We start from the raw sequence: 17,423 nt of genomic DNA on the forward strand, positions 1-17,423 counted from the left end.
AGTGGCTGAGCACTTGACAGCATAACTTCCTTCTAGAGGATAGCTCCGGGAATCCCCTTTTGCATTTGGCCCGCCCATAAACCTAATTGAAGCCAACCAAATGTTGGCCAATTAGAGTTTTTCACAGCCGGAAAATCGATTAGCGGTTTGGGCCATTTTGGGCTATCAGCGAGCTGCGAAAGGCTGGGTCATTTGTCAGCAAATTCGATTGAGTGGGCCGTTGAAACTGAATATCCGGAACAGCCGGGACACCTGCAATAACGAACTAATGCCCAACATTATGGCCAATTGACCGGGGCGTGTCCGGAATGGCATGGCATGCGTTTTGCCTTTTTGCACAGCTATACATTCTATTTATTTGGATTATTTTATTTGGCCAACTCTGATTGTTGTAGAACGCAATAAGCGAATTTGCATAAAATCTCAACGTTTGGTGTACTTTGTAAAACGAAGCTAAATAAACTTGCCATAACAATAACAGCAGCAATGGCAACATCAACGCACTTTGTCATGTTTTATGCATGAACAACAACAGCAACCAGTGAAACCAGCTGAACACGAGCAAATTGCATGTGGAGCAGTCCCGGGACACTGAAAGAAAGGGTGCAGATTTAGAAACTGTTTGATAATTGGATTGAGGACTTAAGAACAAGTGATATTAAAACTGTTCGTGAATCCAAATCACTTTTTCTGACGTCTAAAAGTATTCAGTGTATCTGAATATTAAATAATTCATAGCATACTTTTGGGTACTACCTTCAGGGATTTGAAATCAGCAGAGTTTTTGTGCCATTTTCAAAATTGTCGATATACCTAAGCACCTTTTTAAAGTTCAAGAACAAGAAGAACTCAAATAGTTGGTGATTTTATGTTACGCTGCGTAAAGGCAGTTATTATATTTTACAGCATACATTTAGACACCATTTTTAGAGATTTAAAAGCTCTTGTGATTTCCATCGCATTTTTTTACTTTACTTTACTTTTTTTGGCTCTCGTTTTGTTCTCTGCATACGTATTTGCAAATCCAACTAAATAAGAAAAAAACTTGACAAATAAAATGAAAGCAAGGGGCTTACAAGGGGCTAGACCCCGCATCCGCCACCCCTCCCGTGTGTTTGTCGGTGTTTGGCTGCTGAAATCATATGCAGCGTCCTGGCGAATGCCACATATTGTTTGTTCTGGGAGCCCGTAGCCCCGCAGCCCCATCTCGGGCACCGAGTGTTATGCATTTTCGACTTTATGGTAAATCAGATTAGGGCTGGCCCACTCACAAACACTCGCACACGGACACATTGAGCTGAGCTCAGCTCAGTTACAATTTCAATTGCAAAAATGTGTTGCATTGTTTTATTGGGCCGAACTCTCTGTCTGTCCTCCTGTCCTCCTGTCGTCCTGTGGTGCGTTGCAGTTGTTTGTTGATTTAGCAGTTAGATTTATTGCATATTTGATGCCATGCAACAAATTGCCTGTATGCCACAGGGCAACTGCGCCCCTCATCCTGCATTTCTGTGGGGAAAGGCAATTTAATATATATTTTTTTAGGCCCTACAGTTGCATCACCACGATGAATTATTTTCGTTTTGTTGAGGACTCTTCATATCGTGCATTCGGACTGCGGTCTAATATGCAGTTAGTAAATATAAATTTTCACTGACAGCATCGACTGAACGAAAAATTTAAATTGCACAAGGGGTGGAGATGCATTTGAAAATATTCACTGAGGTCGCTGCACATAGTTCTGGCATATTTCCATGTTGACCCATAAATATTTGAAATGCTTTGATGCATTTTACATTTGTATCTCCGTGGCTCTCAGCGGCTTCCTTTCATTCGATTTAATTATTTACGTTTTAGAATTTTGTAAAATCCGGTAAATAGTCCCTTATCTAGGGCGTTGGCTGAAATTTTAATGGCTTTCTTTTTTTGGGCTGTTTTGCATTTAAATGATTTGGATAGATGCGAAACATATCATATACACAGCGAGAGCCCTTTATTTCATGGATAAAATGCATAAAATTGTAGTCGGTGTATGCATTTCACACGTTTTAAGGTGGGCATTTCTTTGCTGTGTACACTGTTCCACTTGAGACATCTTTAGATTTATTCCTTAATTTATTTCTTAATTGGTCAAGCTGGTCGGCCTGAGCTGTTTCTTGCCCAAGCAAATATTCTTTTTATTTATTCTTAATTAGTTTTTGGGACTGTGACGTTTGTGCATTTTTGCCACAGCTTTATCTTGCGATTTCTCGGAACTTTTCCCGTAATTAGTTTTGCTCTCTGCCGGCAGTTCATAATATTATTCCACATGTCTGTGAAACGCCTGCTGCGTCCCTCAGCAATTGTCAAATGCAAATGTTGTACATTTTACTTGGCTTTGCCGGGCCACAATGCCATTGTCATCGGTGTGTTGGTGCAGTTGGCTCTGCTGCATTTTCCCACTCGCAAAATTACCTTTTTGCGTTCTACCGCTGTCATGTGGCTGCTTTTCCACTGGCTATCGCCGTTGTCGCCGCACTTAATTTATGGCATTCGCTGTTTGCCGCAAGACCGGCAAAAGCAGCAACAACAACGAAGTCAGTTGCACAAATTTTACAAATTTTTGGCACACGGTTGCAACAACAATAGCAATGACAACGGCAATTGCCGCTGCGGTTTGTTCTGCCGCAGGCAAAGAAGGGGGGCCGAGAAGGTGGAAAAGCGGGTGGAAAAACGGTTGGGAAAGCTGAGTGCTAACAATGAAATTTGCTAGAATGCCGAAGGCATGCTAAAAACGTAATTACCATTAAATTACACCCCGCTTTCGGGGCCCTCTGCTGCACTCGCTGCGTGACTGTGTGCTCAATCACATTTGATTTGCCTTACCTGAGTGGCGAGTGCTTCTATCAGGGGTATTTTGACAGTTTCAGTTGTCGCCACAGCGGCCAACGCAGCGTGAAAAAATATGCACTCAATTAATTTTCGGGCTAAAGTGTTGCCACGAAAACAATAACACCCAGTACTTTTCCGAGCGTGAACAATTTGCTGTATTGTCCTGGCAAACAACAGGAAAAGCAAAAAAACAGAAGGGAAGAGAACAGCAAAGCATCACATTGCAGCATGAAATGCTGACTGAAACTTTCACTTTAGCCATAGAGCCAGAATCCGAGAACGAGCTGCTGCTGAGCTTCAAAAAACAATCAGAGAAATGGCAAATTGCACATTTCCGCATGTAAATGCATACATATACACACAGGGCGTGGGGGATGCGGCGGTGGCCACCCCCTTTTGGCTCATTTCTGTTTGGGGTTTCCTTTTTTCGCCCCCCTCGTCAGACAAACAGCTAAAAACAACCGCAAATTGTTGAATTTAATTTTCATTTTGGATGTATTCCAATTTCATCAACTCGAATGCGAATGCGAACCCGCATTTTCGCCCGGTTGTGTGGGTGGGTGGCTGCAGCACAACTTTGCTTTGCCAAATTGCTTTCGCAGCCACCGCTGCGTATACGTAATATTTGTTAACAGGGCCAAATGAAAGCCAACAAAAGCCAGCGCAACGAAAGTGGCAGCAGCAGATCCATTGCGATTGCCTTTGGCAGGACAAGCATAATGTGCAATTACACACTTCGTACTCGTTTTCCGCTGGCTCCTGCATCTAGTCACGCATAAGTAACGCGTCCATAATTCCCCCGTTTTGGCCCACATTTTGGCCAGGAGCACGCTCCGCACTGACATCCACAGCCAAGTGCCACATGCCACGTAGTCGGGGCACTTGCTGCTGCCTGGCGGTTCATATATGAGTGCGACATGTTTTGAATTTATGCCGCGGACGTGCAAAACTTTGGCCCTCGTAAAACTATGGCCAAGAATTAGGGCCAAAAGCTGGGAATCTGCTATCGGTGACAGTAATGCGACTGCCTCTTTGCTGTTAAATCTGGGTACTTCTTTGATTTAAAGTGTTCTTTAAATTATTTAAGAAACATAATAAGTTACTGGCCATAAGTGAGTCAGAAAAAGTATTTTTAAAAGAAAGACTTTCTTTTGAAAGGGTTATCATAAGAGCTCGCTTAGCAAAATAAGCAAAAATTAAGTAAAGGTGTTTACTTGGAATTATATTACCATCCAAACTTACAGTCTATGTAATACAACACTTAAGTGTTTTATAAAATTTAATCAAAACTTAATTAACAAAACAAACATATGTTTGCCCAAAAATAGAGTGTTCATTGAAACAATAACTAATAAACTTTAATTTTTTTAATTAGTACTTAAGTTAAAAATCCTATTATCATCCCACCTTTATACAAAATTACCTCCATTCCCTATATTTGGCAGTGCCACATAATATGCTCCTTTGTCTCCCGGACGGAAAGGCAGACTTTTGATCGAGTTGGAGCTGCGAGCTGCGGGAATTGCATCAATTGCTGCCACCTTTTGTTGTCGACACCTGGCCGAAGCCTTTCAGCGCCATTCAGTTTACCTTTTCGCATATTTTTTATGGCCATCGATCAATTTAATAATTCTTTTTCGGGCAGCGAGGCGCTGACGACGTCCATCAATTGTTGCCAGCGACCGGGGTAATGGAAATCGGGGGGGCCAGGTGGTAAAAGTGGGGTTTTCGGGAAAGCCCTTCCTCAACAGATGCGCCATTACGGAGCTCTTTCTTTTTTACCCTTCATATTTTTCGCTTTTTTTACTCAGCCACTTCGTTCTCGCTTTTGTTTCAGGCGAGCGTTTTTTCCATATGGCTGCGTTGCAATGTGTCCTCGTAATTTATTCCTGTTGAGTGCCATGTGCGAATTATTGTCAGCGATTTGTTGCAAATTTAAGGCATTAAAAAGGCTTCGACGGGCTACAGAGAGCGAAAAAATGTCAAGGCGGTAGACTAAATGAAAGATAAATGGGATAAATCCCCAAGTGAGTTTGGTTTTCCCCCTGGCTTTGGGTTTTTATGTATTCTTAGCTCGTGATGAATGTTCATTTGTGAACTGTTAGCATTTCGATTCAATTACGGCATCCAGGGTCAGGTGAAAGTGGGCAAGAACAACAAGCTCGCACCGGCGAACGCCAGCCCACACCTAATGCATAATTTATTTGGCTTGTACACTGGGGTCGCAGCATAAATCAGGGCCAAAACAGCAGCCCGAACATAAAAGAAAGCAGGGCAGAACAACGAAAATTATATTCTATATAAAAATCCGGGCTAACAGAGCTGTAAAACCCATTAACAATTACGCGCTGCGTTTCGGTCTTGTTACGGATTGCGGAAGGCCCCGCTGTTGTTGTCAACCTTTTTTGGCTTTCGGTTGGAAAAGCGGGAAAACCAGGTCCCAGAATGATAACCTAATTAAGTTGGGGGCCGCACCTTTTTCCAGTCCGAGGCCACTTCCCTTTGCTTCCCACTACAAAGTGAGATTAAACAGGCAAAGCGACAATGTCGGAGCCGAAATAAAAACCAGGCCAAAAGGCGCCATGTTTTCGGCATTAAAGTCTAGCTCCTGTTAGCCGACTTTCCACTTTCTCCCCGGCATACGCGTTTTTAATTTCCCCACAGTTTATCTGGGATGCCATTCAATGCCATTTCATTTACTTCCGTTTCATTGGAACTGCCCTCCATCGGCCCTCTTCCTCTCTCTTATTCCCCCGTTTTGGCCCTTTTGGCTGTGGCTTGTAATTGCTAATATCCGCTTTTAATTAAGCAACTTCCTTTTCAGCATTGCGGTCCGGCGGACTGTGGCTATCCGGCTCCCTTCTTTCGCCTTCTGGCTTTGGGGTTTCTTTTCCATTTGTTGGGCGGTATAAAAACGTATATAGATGTGTGTGCAAGAGTGTATTTTAAATGTATACGTATTTTTTGGCGCCCTTTTCCCTGCCTTTTGGCCTTTTGTGCATACCAAAGTTCGTTGGGTGCGCTTTTGACCCAAAACTCGTGCAATATTCAGCTGCTGGCCGGGCTTAAAGTGCTGAGATCCCGTTTAAAGGGGGGCCCTTCGAGGGCCTCAATTAGTCGACATCGACATAGACATCGACGGCATCCATGGCGTTTTGTAATTTCGAGCACTTTTATCTAAATAACCGCATTCAATGGTGCATGCAGCAGCAGCGGCCAGAAACAACAGGGCTGAAAACGAGAATGCCAGCTGGCCAATGGTCGCAGCTCCGTTCTCCGTTCTCCCATCTCGTTGGCAATAAAGTTTCACGGAGCATATCAATTGCTTGCCCTGCGGCTCGCGTGGCCCATCCCCTGGATTTTCCCCACCGATTTACATCCCTTTTCCGTATGCTGGGGAAAATGTGTAAAACGAGCCAAAACAGCAACAGAAACAATGGCTATCTGCAAAACAGCAACCGGCTTGATTGGGGTCAATTCAACACTGCAACAACATCGGTAGGAACACATCCTATCGTTCGATTTTTGCCGTCTGACATTGTGGTTGTTTTATACCCTTTTTTATTGCATTGCCCCTGTCTGCCGGCCGGGCTTTTCGGTCCTTTTGGTTGTCTCGGCGTTTTGTTGTTCAATAATCAACACCCAGGGCTTCGGGCAGGCTGCAGCTGTTGGGGAAACTAAAAAACAAAGCAGCAGAAGGACGGCAGCCAGCGAAGAGTTCCCGTATTTGTGGTTAAAAAATAGAAAAGCGTTGAGCGGGGTTTGGGGGATGGGTGAATCCAGGTGGACAGGTGAAAATTGCCGCAAAAACAGCCGTAAAAAGCGATGTGTAGTTCGATGGGGGGGAAAAAGGCTGCGAGTATATGTAACTTTGTGCCAAGCAAACAGCTCATCTCCGGTTGCACAGCCAAAGTTGCTCAAATAAATACTGAATGCCTTGGTGTCGACGAGTCAGTAGTGCATTAATTAAGCTCTGACCCCCAAACAACACCTGTCCTGTCGGCCCTACACCTAGCAGCCGGCTAACTCACCTCTTGAACCCACATTGTTGGCACTTGAGCGCCGGAAAGTAGGCTCAATTGTATTTGCAATTTCGTTTTAATGGCCATGTGGAGCAGCAGCTTTGGAGCCATGGTTTCGGTTTCGGTTTCGTTGGCAGTGCAACAACTAAGCGGCTTAGAGCTGCTCTTGGCCAACTGCATAGGACATGCAGGGGTTGGGCAGAAGGGCACTGGAAAAAAATGGAACAGATACGATGAGCATTTTGATGTTCCTTGTTCAAAAATGAAAAGAATGATTTTTAATAATATAAAATAAACAATAAATTCTTATAAATAAAAACAAAAAACAGGGAAATGAAAAACAGGTAATTCAAAAATTAATCTCTAGCAAGAAGAAAAATGTCAAAAAATAGCCAAAATTAAGCTCTCCATACCAAGTTTACATTAATCTCTGGTAAAAATAGTACTTGATAAATTTATCATGTCAAAATAAAATTGATGTTGCTATTTTTTCCGTGTATCGGGCACTTGGTCAGCCCCAAAAATGTTTGGTTTTGTGCAACACAAATGGGTAAATCTCTCAAGCTGTTTGGGGATATCTATTTTTTGGAGAGCTTTGACTAAAATTGAATTTTGATGTGCTTAGATTTGGTTGGGCTTGGATTTTTCAGTTGTTAATTGCCGGGGTTCAATGGACACACCAGTTGCACGGGTCAAAGTTTGTGGCAACGATCGGCTCACACGCTTTTCCATGGCTTCACCTGCTGTAAGTGCTTTGGTTTTCCGTTTTTAGTTCTGTTTTTTTACCCTTCTGACGATTTACTACGAGTGGTTGCCCTGGCAGTAAAGCTGAGAAAACTGCAAGCTGATACGGCTGTGCACTCAAGGAAATCAATGAGCAGAGAGTTCCTTCCCTTTCCTTCCGAACCTTAACCTGAATCTGGCCCATATGCCCAGGGATACCGGAGGATACTACCTGTTGCTGCTGCCATGGCAATTACTCAGGTTTACGATTCATTTAATCTTTATGTCGCCGACACATAATGGATTAAAAACGAGCGCTGACGAATGCGAATGTGGCGATGGCGTGGCATTTTGTTACACAATTTCTGGCTGCTTGGTCCTTCGTCCTTACACCTGTTACGGCTTTTATATTTCCTACTTTCGAGTCCCTTTGCTGTGCGGAGTTTTTTTTCCATGCGTTAAATGGAGTGCAACTAATGGCCACTTTTATGCGAGTGTCGGCTTAAAGACAACGGCTTAGCCGCCTGTACCCTGCGGTTTCCTCTTCCCGATCCTTTTTTCCAGCCGGACTCGCTCCCTCTTCCTGCAAAATAGAATTGCAAATGCGAGCTGCAGAGCGGTCAAATATTTGCCAATTTTTGGATGGTCGATGTCAACTGCAGCATTTGGCGCAATTCTCGCATAAATTTTGCACACCGAAATGCAGGGGGCAGCCGCCTCCCCCTATGCAAATGTGTGCGAGGGGGATTTGGGGGGGGGCCAGCACACCCCAGCACTGCGTGTAAATGAAATGTAAGCAGTGTCGCATATTTCATGACACGCTGCATAAAGTACAATCGTATTTTAGTTAACGAACAGGCTACAAGCTCCACTTTTGTCCCAGGAATTGCCTCTTCTTCTGTGGCTATGCAAATTTCCGGGGGGACAAACGGAGGCTGGCTAACTGAACTTTATGGCCATGTTACTATCTTATTCCTTGGCGCTCTTGTTACCTAATCTCTTCTGCCAGGGGAAGCGTGAAACTTTGTCCATTTCGGTTCGTTTTGTTTTCCCAGTTTGCCCAGTTTTGCATTCAGGCTGGCAACTTTTGTGGGGCTGCTGGTCCTAAGCTTGTTGCCATTATTTGATTGTGCCATCTACAAAACTTGACCTTAAACCCGGTTGTTTAGTGTAATTTGGCCTACTCCCAGGCTGAAATAGTTTGGCAGCAATTAAGTTTTCGGGACACGGACACATGTTGCTGTTGGTGGTGGAAAAGCGGACCCCCCATTTGGCCATCTTACATTATTACTTTTATCGTGCGACATTGTGGGCCAGAAACCTGCTTTGTGTACAAATTTCCTATTTATGTGGGGTCACCAACTAGGTTCTATTCTGCCAAACGGCAATCGATGAATTGAGCCGATAAACCCTCGCTAAACACAAGACCCACACACACTCCCCTTAGGTATGTATAAAATGAAACATTTTTCGGTTTTTTGTGCACAGACAAAATGCGTTGTTAAACATGTTTTGGGTCAATATCATAAGCCATGATAGTTATAAGCCACAAAATGTTAGACAAACACTTAAGCAGGCACTGAGAGATTGCGAGGGGTTCGGCATCCGGGGAATCAGCACAAAATCCATTCAATGCCATAATAGACACCGAAAATGTTCCACCTTGGTGTTCGCTGCGGCAGGGTGGCTTTCATATGGTCTGCCGTAAAAATGAAAACCACAGAAATTGCATTTCTCGTCTCGACAGTTTTGTGGGTTCCCCGAAACTCAGACGTCCTGAACCCTGTGTGTGTGTGTGCTTATTTTGTCATTTACGTGTATCCCTTTTAATGCGACCCAAAAAATTAGTTTTTATTGTCGCACAAGGACGACAGGCAGCTGTAGTAGTGCCGGCGAGTTCAGTTATTAAGCTTTTGTCCTTACTTTATACGTTTTACAATCTCTATGTCGTCGATGACACCCCTTATCCCTTGTTCCTGGGATCACAGCCTGATCCAGGACATGTGCGGTCCTTCCAATTGAATGTGTGCGCACTTTGTGGCCGCCTCGAACTGTGTTAAATAATTTTGGGAACCCCCGTGTGTGTGTGCCTATGTGTTTTTTGGGTTCATGGCTTATGATTTCGATTCCGATTCCGATTCTGATTACAATGAACGAGGCCTGTTCTCCGAATGTAATTGCCTACTAAGTGGACATGGAGGCAGGGCAATGGTCAATACCATCGATTGTTTCGTTACTGAAATGCGGCTGCAACTCTTAATTGCAACGGAGTGACCACACAGGCGCATTTTCCCAGCCAGTCATGTGAAAATTGTGATTGTTTCTGGCCCTCGATTTAGCCAAAGCCGGAGCAGACCAAGCAGAACAGCCCCGATAAGCTGTGACAGAGTTTTAAAGTTGGCACCCCGACTTTAAGGCCGCAATATGGACCGCACCATGGAAACACAGGGCCGTTAATAAGGCTCAATTTTGGTTACAGCAGCCGGGTGGCAAAAAAAGCAGGGCAGCCCAGAAAAAACCCAAGTAAAATGCAAATGACATTGGCCATGGCTTTGACTTTGAGTTCGCGTTCGCGTTAGCGTTTGGGGAGGGCGCGAGTCGCTACTGGGAGTGCGTTAAATTTATTTATTATCATTGTCAGCGTCATCATTTGGCCAAAGTGTCATTTAGGCCGGGCCGAGGCGGCAACATGCCGCAGAATGACACAACGAAGCGTAAGGCGGCAACAAGGAGAGCCGAGCCATCGCAATTTGCCACTGCCGCGCAAATAACATCAAGTTCAAAGCTAATGGCTGGGGCAGGGTGGAAGTGGGGGCGCCAAGGACCTCGTAATCGAACCCGGCCAGGCAGGACCTGGCTGTGTCTCGAAAAAAAGGCGGAATAAGGCAGAGGACCGAAATCGTAACGAAAGCGAAACGGGACACAATGCATGTGGCAAGTGGAAAGTGGCAGAATGTTTGTATAGTCAGGAGAGGCCACAGCCGCTGGAGGAGGGTTGGAAATAATGTACGCATTAATTCCTCATTTAAATTCAGCGGCGCGTACAACGCATTAGTTGCCCCGCTCATCCACCCCCCCAGCTTACTACTTTCGTTCTCGCGGCACACACTTCTCCGGGGGGCGACACTTTTGGGCTCCGGCGCTTCGTCGAGAGTCCTTCGATTGCCTTAAAAGCAGAGATTCCGCCCACGGCGAAAGTGATCTTCCTGCGCGGCGAAGCCGGAGCAACTTGAGGTCCTTTCAGGCAGAACTACTTGTGTGCCAAGTTGCTTTCCTTGCCGAAATTAGCATAATGCCCGGAATTATGCAATGCTCTTCGCAACTCTCGCCAGCTCAGTTGCTTAAGTGCACTTCCAACCCGAAAACAAACAAACAGACCAACAAACTGACAGCCAGCTGCAGTGCGAGGGCAGGTCAAGTAAATCAACGCATTACACTTTGTAATGTGGCTGAATAAGCAGGAGCAGGGCTTCGAGGGGCGCCGACTTAAGGGGTGGGCAGCGTGTAAGTGCAAATGCAGTGATAATGCCAATAATTCAATTATCCCGCTGCGTCCCTGCCCCTGTCGCCTGTCACCTCTGGGCCAGGGCAAGGGAACCAGGAGCCAGAGCCGGGATCCAGCATCCAGCATGGAGAAGCCATCAGCCACCGGCCACCCGCTGGCCCACAGCTCCTTGTCTGGCTTATTGTTATTGCCAAATCGAGTGACTAGTGACTGGCTGATATTGTTGCTGCTGCACTTACAACTCCACAGATTGCAGCCACTTTCCGCTCGCCCCCGTATTAAGAAGTCACTTAGCCGACAGCCAGATAACAAGGAGCTGCATCGCCATCGCCAAGGATTCTCGGGGTGGCGGCGGGGATGGGGAAGCAGGCGAAGCTGCGCAGCAGGACGTAAATTGAAAACAATAGTTGCAATCCGAACGACACACGAAACGTATCAATCCGTGTGTAATCTCCAGGCGAGGGTGTATAGTGCACATAAATATGTAAGACATAACATATGTAGTGTGGCCAGGAGTTAGATTGAATGTGAGAAACGTAACACCGTGCCATAATTACAACAATTTGTGGAGCACTCAAGGTTTTTGATTGATGTCTGCAACTATTCCTTTAAATTCGTTCTATTAAATACAAATATTTGCAAGAAGAATACTTAGTACATTTGAATTGGTTCATGCTTCATCGAGTGGAGCAAACTTGGAATGTAATGGACTTCTACTTAAAGTACATTAGATATAATTCTTTGCAAGAGGCCGAAGTGTACACAATCAGCTTGGTTTTTTTTCTACACTGGCGCCCAAACGTGGATCTAAGTTAGCCAATACGGAAACATTTTACCATTTAAATGGTTTATTGATTTCTTGCTAAACTGGCGCCCAAACATAAACACTGAGATGAGATGCCTCTATGAGCAAGTCTTAGCATTTTGGTCATTTCTACTATGAGTACTTTAAAATGAAATTACTTGCAAGGGAGGAAAGGAGATATGTATAATAAGTTAAGTTTCTTTACTTATATCATAACAAATTCTTAACTGGCGCCCGAACAGGGACCCCAATCCTAATAAACTGTATTTCGAGCATGGAGCATCTAAATGCCTCCAATTCGATATTATACAAAGTGCTTACTTTAAATGGGCCAGTGCCGTCTTAAAGTGCTTTCTTCGTTTCCACTTGGGACGGCATTAATTGTCGGCATAATTTCATTACGTTTCGTTCATTAAAACTTTCAAAATGGAGGCAGCCAGCAAGACACAAATGGAAAACGGAAAAATCGCTGGCGAACATTTCCTTGGGGCTGGGGACTTCGGGCTCTCTCTCCGGAATTATGGCTCATTAAATGACATAATGCAGAAATTGTATTTGTGTAGCGTTCTTTTCGGCAGACCTCTCTGGCAGATGCTCCTTGCCTTTGGAGTCCTGAGTCCTAAGTCCTGAATCCTGGTTCCTTTGAGTTCTTTTGTAACCGCAGGCGGACTGCCGCCCGCCGGCGTTGGCTAATGTCTTTCTAATACACAGACACGCACGCACTGGGGCCGGGAAATCGCAGCGGGACAGCCGGGACAGCCAGGACATCCAGGACACTTTGCCGACATGTGCCGCATAATAGTCACGGCTTGATTTCTCTCGCAGCCTCGGCTTCTCCTCGAGGCGTGCGTATGTTCCTTAACTGCCGTTGCGTCTTTTTCAATTACACACATAATTAAATATGTTCCGCCCACCCAGAACGGGACGTGGGGGCGTGGCATCCCGCGGGGCTTACCCCCAAAACCCGGCGTATTTTTCATCCCAACTCGTGTGTGAGTGAGGCTGTGCCAGCAGGCAGACAAATACTCCAAATCTCTCCCAATTGTGCGATATCCCCAGCCATCACATCGCATTTGTGGACTTTAATAAACATGCTAGATAATTAAATTTAATCGCATGCTTTTATTTTACATTAGCATGTGTGGGCACACACTTCCACTCGCAGGCCCGGAAAAATGACAGACTCTATTTGCTGTGGCCAAATTCAATTTGCCACCAAAGTCCTGGATCGCTTGGTCCTTGGGCAAACATTTCATTTCATCCGGTTTTGCTCAAAATTCTATTTGCTCGAGCCCCCACACACTCACACACAATGGCCGTTCTCTCGAGAACTCAAATGCTCTAGACTAGGCAAACAATTTGTGGTTAGATAATTGCAAAAATTTAAGGATTTCGTGAGGTTTTTTTCCCTACCAGGACTTCAAGTTCCATTGTGGTGGCTCAGTCATCACCGCTTCTTCTATAATTTGTTTAGCATCCCCATTCCCATACTCGTCACCGCACTCTGCATCTGTATCTCTGTATCTGTATCTGCACAATCTCGCCTGTCCGTCCGTCCCGGTAATCTGTGAGCCAATAAATTTATGCCGAAATATGTCTATGCCTTTTCCCCGGCTTGTCAAAATCTGGGCTCCACTTTGCCGGGGGATATAAATACAATTTGCAGGTTTTAATAACCGCAGCTGTCACCACATCGCCTAAGTGCAGCGCATAAACCAGATCACAGTTAAAACACAGACCAGAAAGTGCAAAAAAATAAATGGGGAATTGGAGAGACGGAGAACCACAATTTAGGATCCGAAACAGGAGCAGGAATAGAAATGGAAATGGAAAACCGGAGCGAAACATAAGGCAGACGGCAAATAAACGCCACGGAAATGAAGATTTTTATGTGGCCCAAAGTGGAGCGACATAAATTGCTGGCAAAAAGTGCGCAAAAGTGTTTTGTTGTCGCCCTCGCACCAGTTAAATAGGGCTCAAACCCCCTCCTCCCACACATCCTGGGCGGGCGAATAAATTTCTATTAAACACAAATGAGCAGCAGGGGAGAGGGGACAAAAACGAAAAGTTTTTCTAAGAAAAGTAGAAAAGTTTCACTCACCACCCACGCACACACATGACAGAAAAATGTTTTCTTCCTTCTCGCAAAACTTTGGACCAACAATAATTATGTTGATTACAACAAAGAGGCAACTTCTGCCCTCTTCAATCTGCCGCCAAGTGCTCTTGTTGCTGTTGCCAAGGGCTTAAGTAGGAAAACCCGTCAATATCCATAATTATATACATACGTTGCTCACGGGAATGGCGCTTATTACTCAACGTGGCTACCGAATTATTTGCCATAAAGCCCACTAGTCTGCTGAGCCCCATTTAATCTGCGCTTTCTTGCCGGAAATTGTAGGATCATAAATTATTCGGCCACATTCACAGATTAAAGCCGATGAAAGTCGGCTATGCATTTCGCACTGACGGTCGGCAAGTGGTTGCAATTAGATTTTGCACTTATCAATAATAATGCGCATTTTCAAACGCATTTTGCCTGCGGTTTTCAAATTAATTAAAATCCTTGCATTCGGTTGTTGGCCAGATTCTAACTAGCCAAGCGCTTTTCGCAACAATGCCAGCCGTCCTGGCAACAGCACTAATTATCCTAATTGCCGAGCGTGAGATAACGCATCATAATTAGCCTGATAATTGTGTTTTAACATGGCCAACTGGCGCCATATTGTTTTAGCCAGCTGGAAAGGTGGCCCGACATGTGTTTGTGTTCGCTGCCGGGCTACTAAGTTGGCTCTGTTTTTTATAAATTGGCTGGGAACTGAACTGCACACCCGCTGGCCATCAATCAGGGGCGCCAAGGTGGGCGTGGGTATCTGCACGGGAGTCCTTGTTCGCCGGCAGCAATTTGAAAGTCGCGTCTAATCTTTGGCCTGTTGGCTCACGTGATTTGTTTGCAGCATCGCTGGGGGCCAGCGAGAGCGGCAGCGCATAAATCAAAATGCCATTTTTGATAGTACTTCCCCTGGCCACCTGAAAGACTGGCGGGCAGACACCCACCGAAAAAACCCCCTCGAAACAATATATCAAATTGCTTTTGCATTGCGCGCATGTAACATTTTATTTAGATTTCTGCTCAAAGATTGCCCCCCGCCAGCATTGTCTGAGGGAAAACAGAGGAAAATGAAGAGCGGGAGGAAAGTGCTGGAGGAAAATGCAGCAGCAGCCGCCCATTAATCATGCATGCTGTATGTGTTGAGGCCAAAACCGAAAGTCTAAGCCCGATCCGAGGACCCTCGGCCATTATCCCGATTCATAAACCATTATAGTTTTCCCTGTGCTCCGCCGCCTGGTGCGGCGCTCTGGGAAAAGGGTTGCTCTTTGCGGCAAATTTATGTGTTGCAATTATTTTCTTGAAATAACACTTAAAGTGATTTACGCGGCGGGCATGTGTGAGAGCGGGAAAATGGTCAAAGGGGATTTCCCCTTTCCCCTGGAACCTTTTTGCCGATCTAGCTGCTTATTCCGTCTCATTGGCTTTGCCTTGCACTTAATAAGATTTGTTGGCAGCCCCAATCAAATGGAAATTCCCGAAAAAGGTTCCCCTTACAAATGGCCGTGCAAATTGCTCTTCATAGGTTCAATTTGTGGGTGACTTTAAGAGGGGGTGGGTACGTACCCCCTGCCCTTAAAGCTGCCTCTCGAATATTGAAAGCGTTGCATCAAAGGGGCGCGGCAGGTGCCGTGGGCTTGTTTGCAGTTGGCTGTTTACCATGCGCACACCACTTGCAACGAGTTGCCAAATGAGTCCGCTCGAGTGGAGCGCAGATCAAAGGAGTCGCCTGGGGGTGGAGCCACCCCCCTGGACCCGCCAGCCACATGCAACCCACCTGTTTCATGTGCACTTAATTGTCGCCTCCATTAAGCGACGGCGGGCGCCCGAAAGTATGCAACTGGCCATAAATTCGGCGAGCAAAATTATTACCTGTAATTGCGCCAGGCATAAAGCATAAAGCATAATTTGAAATTTATGTTTATGTTTCTGGCCGCGGGCAGCGTCCCTAAATTATCGGCTTAATGTGCCCGAAAATTCCGGGCAAATGCGTTGGGCCAAATTGAATTGGGCCAAAGCTATGGCCTCCATTAACCCCCCGAATGCCCTAATGGACCGTCTCTCATGAACCTTCGCCCTTTTGCTCCTCTTTGCAGACCTGCTACGAACTGGAGCGCTATCTGAAGGATGAGCCCAAGATGCAGAAGAAGAAGATACACAGCAACCTGGACAACGCCTGGGACATATTCTCCACACCCGCCCGCCTGCTCGAGGAGCTGAAGATCAAGGAGCAGCACCTGGACACGATCTCGACGACCTCCTCGGTCTCGTCCAACTGCTCGGGCATCTCGTGGGACAGCAATGGCTCCCAGGCGCTGAGCTGCTCGGTGCTGGTGAAGCAGGAGCGGATCGACGAGGAGGACGACGAGGTGGGCTGTGACGACAAGATGGGCGTGCTGCTCTCGGCCCCGCCCTCGGCCATCTCGCCCAATCCCAGCATCGGCAGTGCGGGCAACATGACGCCCACCAGCAACAGCAATAGCCATATAAGCAGCAGCAACAGCATCACCAACAGCAACATCGGCAGCAGCAGCAACATCATTGCCAGTCCGCTGAGCAGCCTGGGCAGTGGCAGCACCATCACCGTCAGCTCCCGCAACAGCTCGGCGCCGGGCATCAAGGTGCGAGTGGTCCAGGCCAAAAGCAACTCCAGATTGCACCTGGGGCATGTGCAGGACTTTGTGCTGCCCACGCTGACGCCGCCCTCCTCGCCAGAATCCAGCCTGCGCACCCACAACTATGCCCAGCAGCTGGAGGCCAACGATCTGGCGGCACTGATACAGCAGCAGCAGCAGCAGCAACAGCAGCAGCAGCGACAGGCACAGCAGCAGCAACATCCACACCCACAGACGAGCAACTCCACACCTGCAACAGCAATCCTGCGATTCACCAGCCAGAGCAATCCCACAATGACGCAACTGCAGCAGCAGCAACAGCAGTTGGCCGTCCAGCATTTGAGCATATCGCCACAGGCCCTGGGCAGCAACTCGCCCAAGAGCAGCACCAGCAGCAGCAGCAGCAGCAGCAGCAGCAGCAGCAGTAGCAGCAACAGCAGCATTAGCAACAGCAGCAGCAGTCGCACCAGCGACCAGCCGACCCACAGCAACATTCCGCGCAGCACCATCGTCCGACTGACAACGGCCAACGGCAAGCCAGGAGCCGCTGGAATCAGTCTGGCCCGCGTCATCCAAATGCAGAACAACGGCAATGCCAATGTGGCCGCCGTGCTTAATGCGGCCGCCAACAGCAGCACCAGCAACAGCAGCAACACCACCAGCGCCAGCAGCAACATCAGCAACGCCAGCAGCAACACAGCGACCCCGCAGCAACAGGTGTTGTCGCAGCGGGCCGAAAAGCCATCGAATGGTGAGTTTGGCCAACACTTGACCC

The 17,423-nt window shown here is 46.5% G+C and overlaps 1 protein-coding gene across 1 annotated transcript in view; it reads left to right on the forward strand.

Annotated features, from left to right (window-relative positions):
• The window catches only part of LOC108022533 (Krueppel-like factor luna), a 111,678-nt gene that overhangs the window by 86,305 nt on the left and 7,950 nt on the right, over positions 1-17,423 (forward strand). The window contains exon 3 of the mRNA XM_017091510.3: positions 16,130-17,399. Coding sequence (XP_016946999.1) covers positions 16,130-17,399 — 1,270 coding nt within the window. The remainder of the gene's footprint in view (positions 1-16,129; positions 17,400-17,423) is intronic.

The sequence above is a fragment of the Drosophila biarmipes genome, chromosome 2R (assembly GCF_025231255.1).
Source record: "Drosophila biarmipes strain raj3 chromosome 2R, RU_DBia_V1.1, whole genome shotgun sequence".
NCBI lineage: Eukaryota > Metazoa > Arthropoda > Insecta > Diptera > Drosophilidae > Drosophila > Drosophila biarmipes.